The sequence below is a fragment of the Lactuca sativa genome, chromosome 1, assembly GCF_002870075.4.
Source record: "Lactuca sativa cultivar Salinas chromosome 1, Lsat_Salinas_v11, whole genome shotgun sequence".
Classification (NCBI taxonomy): domain Eukaryota; kingdom Viridiplantae; phylum Streptophyta; class Magnoliopsida; order Asterales; family Asteraceae; genus Lactuca; species Lactuca sativa.
Genome location: NC_056623.2, coordinates 176,854,781 through 176,867,211, shown reverse-complemented (window position 1 = coordinate 176,867,211; position 12,431 = coordinate 176,854,781). Strand labels below are relative to the sequence as shown.

The 12,431-nt window shown below is 28.5% G+C and overlaps 1 protein-coding gene across 1 annotated transcript; it reads right to left on the bottom strand.

Annotated features, from left to right (window-relative positions):
• Nucleotides 1-4,623: 4,623 nt before the first annotated feature.
• LOC111897344 (protein N-terminal asparagine amidohydrolase) lies at nt 4,624-10,463 on the bottom strand. Its single transcript, XM_052764456.1, has 9 exons — nt 10,307-10,463; nt 9,263-9,427; nt 8,875-8,939; nt 8,575-8,674; nt 8,448-8,486; nt 7,948-8,109; nt 6,978-7,150; nt 5,286-5,405; nt 4,624-4,895 (listed from the first exon to the last, which is right to left on the bottom strand). Exons 1-9 carry the CDS (start codon nt 10,424-10,426, stop codon nt 4,781-4,783), a joined length of 1,059 nt encoding a protein of 352 aa, XP_052620416.1. The 5' UTR covers nt 10,427-10,463; the 3' UTR covers nt 4,624-4,780.
• Between the last annotated feature and the right edge of the window lie 1,968 nt (nt 10,464-12,431).

Sequence of the window (12,431 nt, the reverse complement as noted above, 5' to 3'; positions counted from 1 at the left end):
CAATGCCAACCCTTTTATCGGATGGAAATCCGGGTAGTTGTCAGTTGTTATATGTTATGGGCCGGAAGGCAATACATGTTATGGGCCGGAAGGCATTACTATGTGGACCGGAAGGTCATGGCCTGGAAAGGCGTATGTATGCATTTAGTATGTTGACTGATTCATAGGGTAATGTTATGCTAGTGACCGGCCAGACCGGTATCTTGTTTAGAGTAATGCTATGATATGTGATCTGTTGATCGATTGTTGTCTATGAACCGCTATATGATTATTATTGTTATGTTATATATGCATTTTATGCTTATGGGCCGGAAGGCGATATGTTATGGGCCGGAAGGCGATATGTTATGGGCCGGAAGGCAATATGTTGTGTGATGGACCGGAAGGTCAGGGCCTGGAAAGGCGTATATGTGGTTGGTATTCTGGGGGTATCTCACTAAGCTTTCGGTCTTACAGTTGTGGTTTTATGTTTCAGGCTCTCAAGAGTCTGTGGCAAGGCAAAGGCGTGATCGTACCGTTCCTCGCGTTGGTGTTTTATGAATTGAACCTGGGAAATATTCTGTTAAATAATGTATTGAAAACCTTTTTGTAACAATATTATTAAAATGAGTGGTTTTTGAAAAGTTTTAATTGTTTTGAAATTTTGGATGTTACATTCATTTGAAACCCTCATGCATTTTTCCTTTCACCACATTCATTTGAAACTCCCATGACTTTTCAATTTCTTTCTAATAATAATTATAAGTTGGTTAATAAGGTTAAATAAATATCAAAACTAAAGTGCAATCATATATAAACTAAATTTCAATATTAAAATAATATATTTACTTCTACTTATAAAGTTATGTTTTTTTTAACTTTTAGCATATTATACTTAATTTATTAGTTTTAATATAGTATTGGATGTAAACCATTATCATTTTAAAGATATAATTTTGGAATAATTTGTATAAAATACTTCAATTGTTAATTTAAATATAACATTACAGGGTCAACTTAAATATAAATTTTAGTTTAACTTAAACAACCCAAAAAATATTTTGTAAATAGTTAAAAGTAATAAATTGTAGTGTCTTTCTAATAATGACTATAAGTTGGTTAATAAAGTTAAATAAATATCAAACCTAAAGTTAAATAATATTTTTACTTCTTATAAATTTATGTCTTTAACTTTTAGTTTATTATACTTAATTTATTAGATTTAGAATGTTGTTGTATGTAAACCTTTATCAATTTAAAGCTACAACTTTTGAATAGCTTAGACAAAATACTTAAATTATTAATTAAATATAACATTACAGTATCAACTTAAATATAAATTTCAGTTCCACTTAAAAAAACCAAAAAATATTTTGTAAATCGCTAAAAGTGATAAATTGTAGTGATAAATGCAAAAACTAAATTGTAATCTCAATTTAACTAAAATATTCCCCAAAGATAATTTTATAATCGTTAAAAGTCTTCAAATAAGTAGCTTAAAATAACTTACAATAACAATAATTAAAAATAACTATATATAAATGATTATATTGCTACCTTTAAAATAAAAAACAATGTTTGATGTTTTAAAAAATTATAATGATAGAATTTAAAACATTAAGCAAATAAATTTTAAAAAATTAATTAACAATAACAACAACTATAAATAATATTAAACCATATATTATATTTAATTTTATTCATATTTAACTTGCGGGTAGAAGTCATTCAAACGATTGACTAAACTGTAATATTAAAATCTCATATTATATTTCTATATATAAAATTATGAAGTTAACTTTTTAACATATTATAGTTAACTTATTAGTTTAAATATGTTGTTGTATGCGAGCAATTATCATTTTAAAGTCACCACATTCATTTGAAACTCCCATGACTTTTGAATTTCTTTCTAATAATAATTATAAGTTGGTTAATAAGGTTAAATTAATATCAAACCTAAAGTGTAATCATATATAAACTAAATTTCAATATTAAAATAATATATTTACTTCTACTTATAAAGTTATGTTTTTTTAACTTTTAACATATTATACTTAATTTATTAGTTTTAATATATTGTTGGATGTAAACCATTATCATTTTAAAGATACAATTTTGGAACAATTTGTTTAAAATCTTTAAATTATTAATTTGAATATAACATTACAGTGCCAACTTAAATATAAATTTTAGTTGAACTTAAACAACCCAAAGAATATTTTGTAAATAGTTAAAAGTGATTAATTATAGTGTTTTTTTAATAATGATTATAAGTTGGTTAATAAGATTAAATAAATATCAAACCTAAAGTGTAATCATAAATATACTAAGTTTCAGTTTTAAAATAATATCTCTACTTCTACTTATAAAGTTATGTCTTTAACTTTTTACATATTATACTTAATTTATTAGATTTAATATGTTGTATGTAAACAATTATCAGTTTAAAGCTACAATTTTTGAACAGTTTTGACAAAATACTTAAATTTTAATTTAAATATAACATTACAATGTCAACTTAAATATAAATTTCAGTTCCGCTTAAAAAAAACTAAAGAATATTTTGTAAATAGTTAAAAGTGATAAATTACCGTGATAAATGTAAAAAACCAAATTGTAATCTCAATATAACTTAACTATTTCTTAAAGATATTTTTATAATCGTTAAAAATTTTCAAATAAGTAGCTTAAAATAACTTACAATAAAAATAATTAAAAATAACTCTATATAAATGATTATATTATTACCTTTAAAATTAAAAAACAATGTTTGATGTTTTCAATAATTATAATGATAGAAGTCAAAACATTAAGCAAATAAATTTTAAAAAATTAATTAACAATAACAACAGCTATAAATAATATTAAATCATATATTATATTTAATTTATTCATGTGTAACTTGCGGATAGAAGTTATTCAAATGATTGAGATTATGCAGTTATAATAGATGTATATATTATCATATAATTCAAAATAACCAATATATTATATCAATTTAGTATATAAATTATTATATCAAATTTAACAACAACGTTATCGTTATATTTAAAAAACCATATATTTGTAAAGACTTCAGCTATATAGGTGTTTTTGCGCAACGCGCGGGCATTCGCCTAGTATACTTATAAAGGAAGTAGTTTTCCTTTCATCGCATTTATTCAAAACTCACATGCATTTTTCCTTTCACCACATTCATTTGAAACTCCCATGATTTTTCAATTTCTTTCTAATAATAATTATAAGTTGGTTAATAAGGTTAAATAAATATCAAACCTAAAGTGTAATCATATATAAACTAAATTTCAATATTAAAATAATATATTTACTTCTACTTATAAATTTATGTTTCTAAAGTTAAAAGTGATAAATTGTAAATAGTTAAAAGTGATAAATTGTAGTGTCTTTCTAAAGCTACAACTTTTGAACAGTTTTGGATAAAATACTTAAATTGTTGATTTAAATATAACATTATAGTGTCAACTTAAATATAAATTTCAATTCCACTTAAAAAACCAAAGAATATTTTTTAAATAGTTAAAAGTGATAAATGCTAAAAACTAATTTGTAATCTCAATTTAACTAAAATATTTCTTAAAGATATTTTTATAATCGTTAAAAGTTCTCAAATAAGTAGCTTAAAATAACTTACAATAACAATAGTTTAAAATAACTCTATATAAATTATTATATTGTTACCTTGAAAATCAAAAAACAATGTTTGATGTTTTAAATAATTATAATAATATAAATTAAAACATTAAGCAAATAAATTTTAAAAAATTAATTAACAATAACAACTATAAATAACATTAAACAATATATTATATTTAATTTTATTCATGTGTAACTAACGGGTAGAAGTCATTCAAAAGATTGAGATTATGCATTTATAATAGATGTATATATTATCATATAATTCAAAATAATCAATATATTATATCAATTTAGTATATACATATTATTATATCAAATTTGACAACAATATTATATATATATATATATATATATATATATATATATATATATATATATAAAGACTTCAACTATATAGGTGTTTCTACGCAACGTGTGGACATTCATTTGAAACCCCCAACTTTTAAACTTTTTTTAAATTAATACATTAAATCTAATATTATTGTAATTTCAAAATTAATTCGTTATTCTCAATATAATATACTTAGTTTGTTAATCTAAATATGATGTTAAATTTAAAACATAATTTTATAATATATTCAAAGCCTAATTTTTAAATAGTAAAACAGTATAAATGGAAAAACTAAATCAAAATGTCAAATTAACAAAAACAAAAATTACTTTTTATTTACACGGATAACGGCTATTAAGATAATGTCACTTTAAATAGAATAATATAATATCTATTATTTGATACTCATAAATCAATTAGAAAGTAATTTCGTATACTCATTTTTTATAATGCATATCATTTATTTAAAATACTTGGAATATTTCATAATAAATTAGTTTAAGAATTATTAATTTAAACTTACTAACAATGCATATCATTTATTTAAAATACTTGGAATACTTGGAATATGTCATAATAAAGTAATTTTGTATACTCATTTTTTATAATGCATATCAGTATTTTAATTATAACTGCGCAACGTGTGAAATATCATCTAGTAATTCAATAATTAGGTGAGTTTTTCAGGTACAATGCCTTAATAAGAAAACGGAGTGATGTAATAGAAAGAAATACAAGTAGGATGCTATATCACACAACTCAATAACAAGTACATTGCTAATTCTTGCAATAATAAGTCATTAATCCCAACTATCTTTCCGATGACAAGGACCAATTCCCGCTTTCAATCCTCTGAAATACACGCGGCAGCTTTGAAGGAAAAGTTTCTTTCCAATCTGGGTGTTGGATTAGATACTCCCATACCCTAAAAGAAGGATTCCAGTAAATAAAATCCAATAATTACAAAGACAGAATTTAGCTATCAAAAATAGGAAAACGGTACAAAACAAGTTCTATTACGTTTGGCATGCATTGGATTGAGACCGATGACAATGGAAACAAAATTGCAATTTTGTCCCACAAAGGTGGAACAAGGGACCTACTCTCCATCTCTTGTTTGTGCAAAGGACGTAAATGCCCACCTCATAAACGAAAAGCCCTAAAAAATTTCTCCAATTCCATCACGTGTAAAAAACACTATGCATGCATACATGCATGCACACATACACACAAACATATATATATATATATATATATATATATATATATATATATATATATATATATATATATATATATATATATATATATATACCTTTTCTGAGTAGCAACAAAATCTGGGCCCTCGGCAGAAGGTGATGTTGAAGTAGTAAGAAGAATTTCCAGATCAGAACGGTGTCTCATAACCAAGGCAAAACGTAATTGCTGCATGGTCCTGTTAATAATAACATACTTTCATTTAATTGTGAATTAAAGCATCCTACTTTCATTTCTTTCATATATCACATCATTGAACTTTCAGTTTTTTTCTAATTATTTGAAAAAAAAAAATCTACCCAACTATAGCAATGTACTTTCACTTTTTTCCCTTGTTAGGACAATATACTTTGAAAAACCTATCATACTACAACAGTGAAAATTGATTTGAATTTGAATGACATTGCTATGATTGGGTAGATTTGTTGTAATAGGAAGAAATAAAAGCAGGCTGTTATGATGAACACATCAATGAAAATCCATTGTTATTTCTTGCATTTAACCTTAATATTTAATTAGAGACTCATAATTATTTCTATTTGTTATCTTTTTATGTGTATGTGTGATTGTGTGGAAATATTACTAGCCACAACTTTTGCTTTTACCATTATACCATCTTCCATACTTCATATTTCAAGTTTAGAAATGACATTCTCCAAGCTCCGTACTTTGCATGGAGGCTAAATGCATGAAATGGCAATCTACTGTCATTTATTTGTATATTATAGCATTGTACTTTCATTTATTACCTTATTAAGGCATTGCTGCTTTCAATTATTTTCTTATTAAGGCATTGTACTTTAAAGAATCTACCCACTGTCATCTTTTTTCTTACTAGGACATTATACTTTGAAAAATCTATCCAGCTATAGTCAGGTAGATTTTTTAAAGTACAATACTGTAATAGGAAGAACAAGAAGTAGGATGGTGTAATAAACAAATCAAGGGAAGTAGGCTGCTATTTCTTACATTTAACCCGTTTGCACGGTTGTATATAATTTCTTAAAGGCCATTTGCAAATGAAAACACCCAGAAAAAAATAATAATGATAATAATAATGAATGAATGAATGAATAAGAAGCAGTTTAACAGGCCATAATGCATGATTAATAGATAACTAATTGATTATTCTAAGATTATTGTTAGGTAAGGAATTGTTTACTGGGGTGTTTGGTTTTGTGTTTCAAAACAAAAAACACTTTTTGGTAAAAATGCTTATTATAGCTTAAATGAAAAAATATTTGGATTAACTTATGTGGTGGTAAGAAGCTTTATATTCATAAAATGACTAAAAGGGGCATCAGCATGGAAAGAGAGAAGGGAAGGAAAAGAGAAAGAGAAAGTTCACAAAAGCTATTATAGTCATTTTATCTTAAAAAGTCATGAGGACTTAGGAGGCAGTGACTTGTTGAAAACTCCTTATTAGAGGAGGTGAGAAGCTATTTTGTTTAGACAAACACTCTTTTTAGCTTATTGACTTTTTAAAAAGCCAATAAGTGAATAAGGAGTTTTGAAACACAAAACCAAATGAGAGAATATATTGCCAATGGAACTGGGACTGGGATTAGACAGAGACAGACAAAAAAAAGAGTAAAAAACAGACATCAAAGATAGCCCTAGAAAGCCACTTACAGGACATGAAAAGCTTTCTAGAAGGAACTATTGTGGATGATGAGGTGAAACAGAGTACAAGTTGTTGTGTTGTGTTGTGTTGTGTTGTGTTGTAGGAAGAGAAAGAGAAAAGGTTTACCAAGAAAAAGGTGGGATGAGGAATCGATCGGTTTGGGTTTGATATGTGTCTAGTAAGCGGGGGGGCCCAGGCCCAAAGGAAGCACCTAACCGGATCCTCCGAATGATTTCATCTGGACATCTTGTGCTTGCATCAAAACTGCCTGGGACAACTCTACCGTTTGACATCTCCACCTGAACATTAATTTATTTATAAATAAATAAATAAAACCTTTCCCTTTACTACAAAGTCTCCACAGAGATAATAAATGTTTTTGAAACAAATGGAATCCTAGTCTGTTTAATAACAAGAAAAATATAAAATTGAATTCCAATCCATCCATTTGGCAACCAGATCTTCTCTTGAATTCCAGTTAAGCTAGCATCTGCTAAGCGAGACAGGGACAAAGTAGAACGGGACTCAGCAAATTATATCTATAGTACTCTTTGTTTGGTAAAACTAAGAAGAAAACAACATAATAGTTTCATAACTATAAACAAAACCTTGATCAGGTAATAAATATTTAAATCCAAATTACAAAAAGTATAATTATTCTGTTTGTTTAACTTTAAGCAAGCATTAGCAGAGAGCCAGAGAGGGACTGAGAGAGGAAAGGAAGGGAAGTCTACAAACAAATCGGAATGAACTAACTGGTAGAAAAGAAACAAATGACATCGGAGATAGAAACCTGGAAGATGTAAGACGGGTAAGGTAAGGGCTTTTTTATCCGATTTTAGTTCCAAACCAAACTAAACACAATTAATCATACAAAAGAAGGGATCTTAGTTCCCCATTCTATTTCTTCTTGCCAACCAAAATTTCAGTTTCTTTGACTACCATCCAATATATATATATATATATATATATATATATATATATATATATATATATATATATATATATATATATATGCGAATGGATAGAATAGAATCGTTGCTACTTGAATCTTGTTGTTCATTGCTATACTTGTTTTTTTTTAGAAACAACTAACCAGTAGCCCATGGAAGATCGGATATGCATTTCCCTCAGAGTCCCATCTTGTGTTATGTTTAAGCACTTGAAAATTTCGGATTTCAAACTTCACCTTGCTTTCTGCCAATTTCTCTACTATTTTCATACACAGTGGGAACGAATATCCCGTATCATCATTTCCCTGCTCCAAAATACATATATGTAAAGTAAAGTAAAGGTGAGAGGACCTACTATGTATTTATTAAATAGAATACTGATGTAACCCTCTAACAAAAAGGGCTTAATGCAACGTAATTCCATTTCTTTCAATTTCAACATTGTGTTTTTTATCTACCCAATTATAGCAATTTTATTTTTCTTATTAGGACATTATTATACTTTAAATTTTAGGTTTTTATTTGGAGGACAAAGTACAGCAGTGTTGTAATAGGAAGAAGGATGCTATAATAAATAAATAAAAATCAATGCTATTTCTTAAAATTTAAATTTAAAGGCAAAGTAGAGGCTGTTGAACCAGACTTGAGGAGCAGAATCCTCAAATGCACCAACTAGATGAACCTGTAATCACGCATATAAGCAGATTTAACAAGATACTGAATGAAATATCTGATTAAAAAAGAGCTACAAGGTTATACGAGGACATTACATCCAAAATAGCGTCATCATCACTATCTGAAACTAATGACAACATCTGGGAGAGGCCAATATCAACAACCTTTGGAGAATCCAAATGGCCAATAGACGTCCTGCAGGTCAAATTAGAAATTACCAAAAAAAAAATAGTAATGAAGATGCTAAGGCTGTGTTTGTTATTTATGTCTTTTGCACATACATTAACATTAGGTGGACTTGGGTGGGACAAAAAAATTGCAAAATCGGTCCCAAAGCAGTAGCAAACAGATATGCTATCTTTTGAGTCAGATGAGGAGATGAAATGGATTCTTACATGCCGCTTGTGCAATTTCTAATGACAATGCCAACACAGGTTGTTGCTTCATCAGTGCCAACAATCTTCATAATCGGCACACAAGTGAATCAAATGTTAAATCTAAAGCTTATTTCTCATTTTCACAATTCTAAAATAACAACAAAGCTCCATTATACACTCCTAGAAGAGTTGACGTGTTGGTGTTTATACTAGAAAGTGAAGTTGTCTTTCTTTATGATTTATAGTCCAATTTCCAAAAGTAGAAAATACCTCTTTTCCAAAAAAGAAAGTCAAGTCTTTTGTAACAAAAAGGAAAATGTTTGGAACCAATAAACTGAATACATAGAAGAAGGTGGTGGAATGGCCAGATTCAGTTCAGTAAGAAGAAGCATACAAAAAAAAATACCTCAACAAGTGAAGGATCTGCAGTAGCATATTCTCTCTGAAAGACATACACACATTTAGCTTGTGATCCAGATTCTTCAGAAACCGAAAATTTCTTTTCTGGTATAGCACAGAATGTGCGTGAGGCAGATACCAAATCAGGGTGCTCCAGTAATGCAATTACACCCTACTCATTATTGCAAGTTTCAACAGTTATAAAAAAAAAAAATAATAATAATAATAATAATAATAAAAAAAATAAAAAAAAAGACAGAAAGTAATCCATCAAGAATAGAATATCATTAGACCTAGTTTGTGCCTGAATAACATGTTTGATAGCCACATACCTACTTAGATTTCAACCTTCTTTATCCTAGGATAATGTAACATGTAGAACATAATTGGTTACTACAACATATAATCCCCAAATCTTTCAGCCTAAATTAGATATTGTGGACTGGACCTTTTAAAAACCTGGAAAAAGTAGGCCAAGTTGCTTATAATATATTAGAGATACCCCACCCCCTTCATCCAGAATACACAATGCATTCCATGTATCATTGCTAAAGAAAAAAGCTTGGAAACTACACTACTTCCTGTCTTATAAAAATCCTATACTGGATACAAGGATGGAAAATCGAAGGAACAAAGCAGTCTCAAAGGTACTAGTTCTATGGTCCAATGCTTACCTGGGAGAAGTATCATAGCTTGCAAACCATGTGGGCAAATTGGGATTTTTGTAATCGTCACAAGGGGGTCATTTTTGTTTACCGTCTTTCACATAGTAATACACACAGACAGTTCCATTTTATTTTTATGCCCTCGATCTAAGTTGTGCTTATCAAAATTTCAATCCGTGCAGCAATAAAAAGAAATCCAACTGCACCTACGTCTACCATTTTATCTCTATCCGAACACGTAAACCGATTCACGTTCAAAACTAACTAGATTAGTTGATTTCAACATTAAACAATCAATTTTTCTGCGTAATCATCATAACAGTTTGGTTTTACGAATGATGCTGTATAAATAGGAGAAAAGATGCAGATCGCAAACGGGAAATAACCTCAACTGGAGATGAATCTGACAAAAATCGAACTCCATTGACAAAAATCATGATCCGAACAAGAAAACACTTCGTATTGAAACGTTCTTTTGTTATCACTCTTGAAGATGACACATTCATATGCTTATAAAGCCCTCAGGTCACTGTTGTAATAGCTGTTCAAAAACAAGTCACTGTTGTCATTGTCAGCCAGTTACCAAACTAGCAATCGGAATAATTACACTTTACTATCATTTTATTTTAGTTTGATCTCTAGCGTTACAAATTATTATTTTTTGTTTTACCAAACTAGCAATCGTAATAATTACACTTCATATACTATCATTTTATTTTAGTTTGATCTCTTTATTTTAGTTTGATCTCTTGTGTTACAAATTATTATTTTTTGTTTTATTTTTAACGTCTAGTTTCTGAGTTTAAAAGAAAATAAAAGAAATAGAAAAGAAAAGAAAGTTATGAGAGAAAAAGAATAAAAAGGAAATGAAAACAAAATTTTATATGTGTTTCTTAATTTGAGAGAAGTGATTATTTTGGTCTTTCTTTCCAAATCCTCTCACATCAGAAAGAAAGTTAGGATGGAAAGTGATCATTTCACTTCCTTCCTTGAATGAAACTCGAGAACATCAATTTCTTTTATTTTCTTCTCATTTCCACCTATTTTCTTTCTTTTTTCTCGTTAAGTTGAACTCGGGAACGAATAGTTATTATATTTAGAATGATCCCCCAAGATGGTCCACCGTATAGTAAGATATAGAACGTCTTGCTTTATTATGTAGGTGGTGTTGCATTTCTCATTCGGGTCACTTGTGATTGAAGCCCCCATTTGAACTTTGTTGAAGAAAATCATGATCCAAGCAAGAGAACACTTTGTATTGAAACAAATGATGGTTCATCCAATCAGTTATATGAGCTATGTCGTGAGAATGTGTGGGGCTACCGCATATGCTCGTGTCGTCAAGGGGAACGAAAATTTTCTTTGGAAATTCATTTTCTAATATGTTGAAATCAGGTGGCTTTTGTCACAAGAATGTCGTTGATTGTAAATGAACATTTTTTTATATCCTAATCACTAATATAATTAGCATCGGTCTATTAGGTGTTGAATCGTATCGTAATATTAATAAATTTTGCTTTTATATAGACAAATTTATATTTAGTGGTCCATTTTAACTTTTTGTGCATGGTCTTCAAAATCAACATACCGATCCCGACTAAAATGATAATATATGGAGACCAATGATCCATTAATCATACTCCATAACTATCACAAAATGATTACTTTAAATGATCCATTTAATCATATTTTCAAAAATAGCACAAAACAAATACTTTAACTACAAAAATTGGATGCAAATTTGTAGTGACACTTTTGAAGTTCTTATTATAAATAAAACATTTTTATATTCCTCGTTTTGTATTGATCGTAAACAAGATTTTTCAAATCTTATCAAACAGTTGTATATCAGAACAAGTTTTATAAACCTTTCCAATCATTGGTGACGTTCTAGGAACTCATTACTAGCTTGGTCGGGGTTGATAACCTTAAGGTGTGAATAACCTAACACTAGCCAAGAAAAGACAATGCATGGCTAAAATATGACTATATGCGCCTAAAACCATAGCTCAAATGCACCATATGGGGTTTACGCTTCCTTAACACCAAACTGGAAAGCGTCATAGTAATCATGTAACCTTTCCATGCAAGCTTACCTTTCTATGCTTAGTCATACAATCTTTAGCTCAAATATCTCTTTGTGATTTTATCTTGCACGACTAATCATATGTGATTAGTCAAAGACTACACTCCAAAGTACAACGTAAATAAGACTTTATTATCATTAATATGAGGTATCAGTTTCTACATTATTTCTCATATACATTTTACTTATAGTATTGTATTTTTGTTAATTTATCCAACTAACTTAACTGTTGTAACATCCCAAAAATTTCAACCAATTAAAGTTTTTCAAAACAGCTCATTTACTAATAAAAGTATATACCAAAAACATTATTTAAAATCGGTATCTCCCAAGATCAACGACATAAAATCAGGATGTGTATGGTCACGCATTCGCCTTGCCACGATTTTATGAAGTACCTAAAACCATAAACTAAAACTGTAAGC

Bases quoted from the DNA above. Each gene is read 5' to 3' on its own strand.
- LOC111897344 (XM_052764456.1), bottom strand. From the start codon at position 10,426: ATGAATGTGTCATCTTCAAGAGTGATAACAAAAGAACGTTTCAATACG. The intron at 8,675-8,874 runs GTAAGAATCCAT...TTTGACCTGCAG, and splicing joins AGAAATTGCACAAGCGGCAT to GACGTCTATTGGCCATTTGG. The intron at 4,896-5,285 runs GTATATATATAT...TCCTTCTTTTAG, and splicing joins TTTGTTGCTACTCAGAAAAG to GGTATGGGAGTATCTAATCC.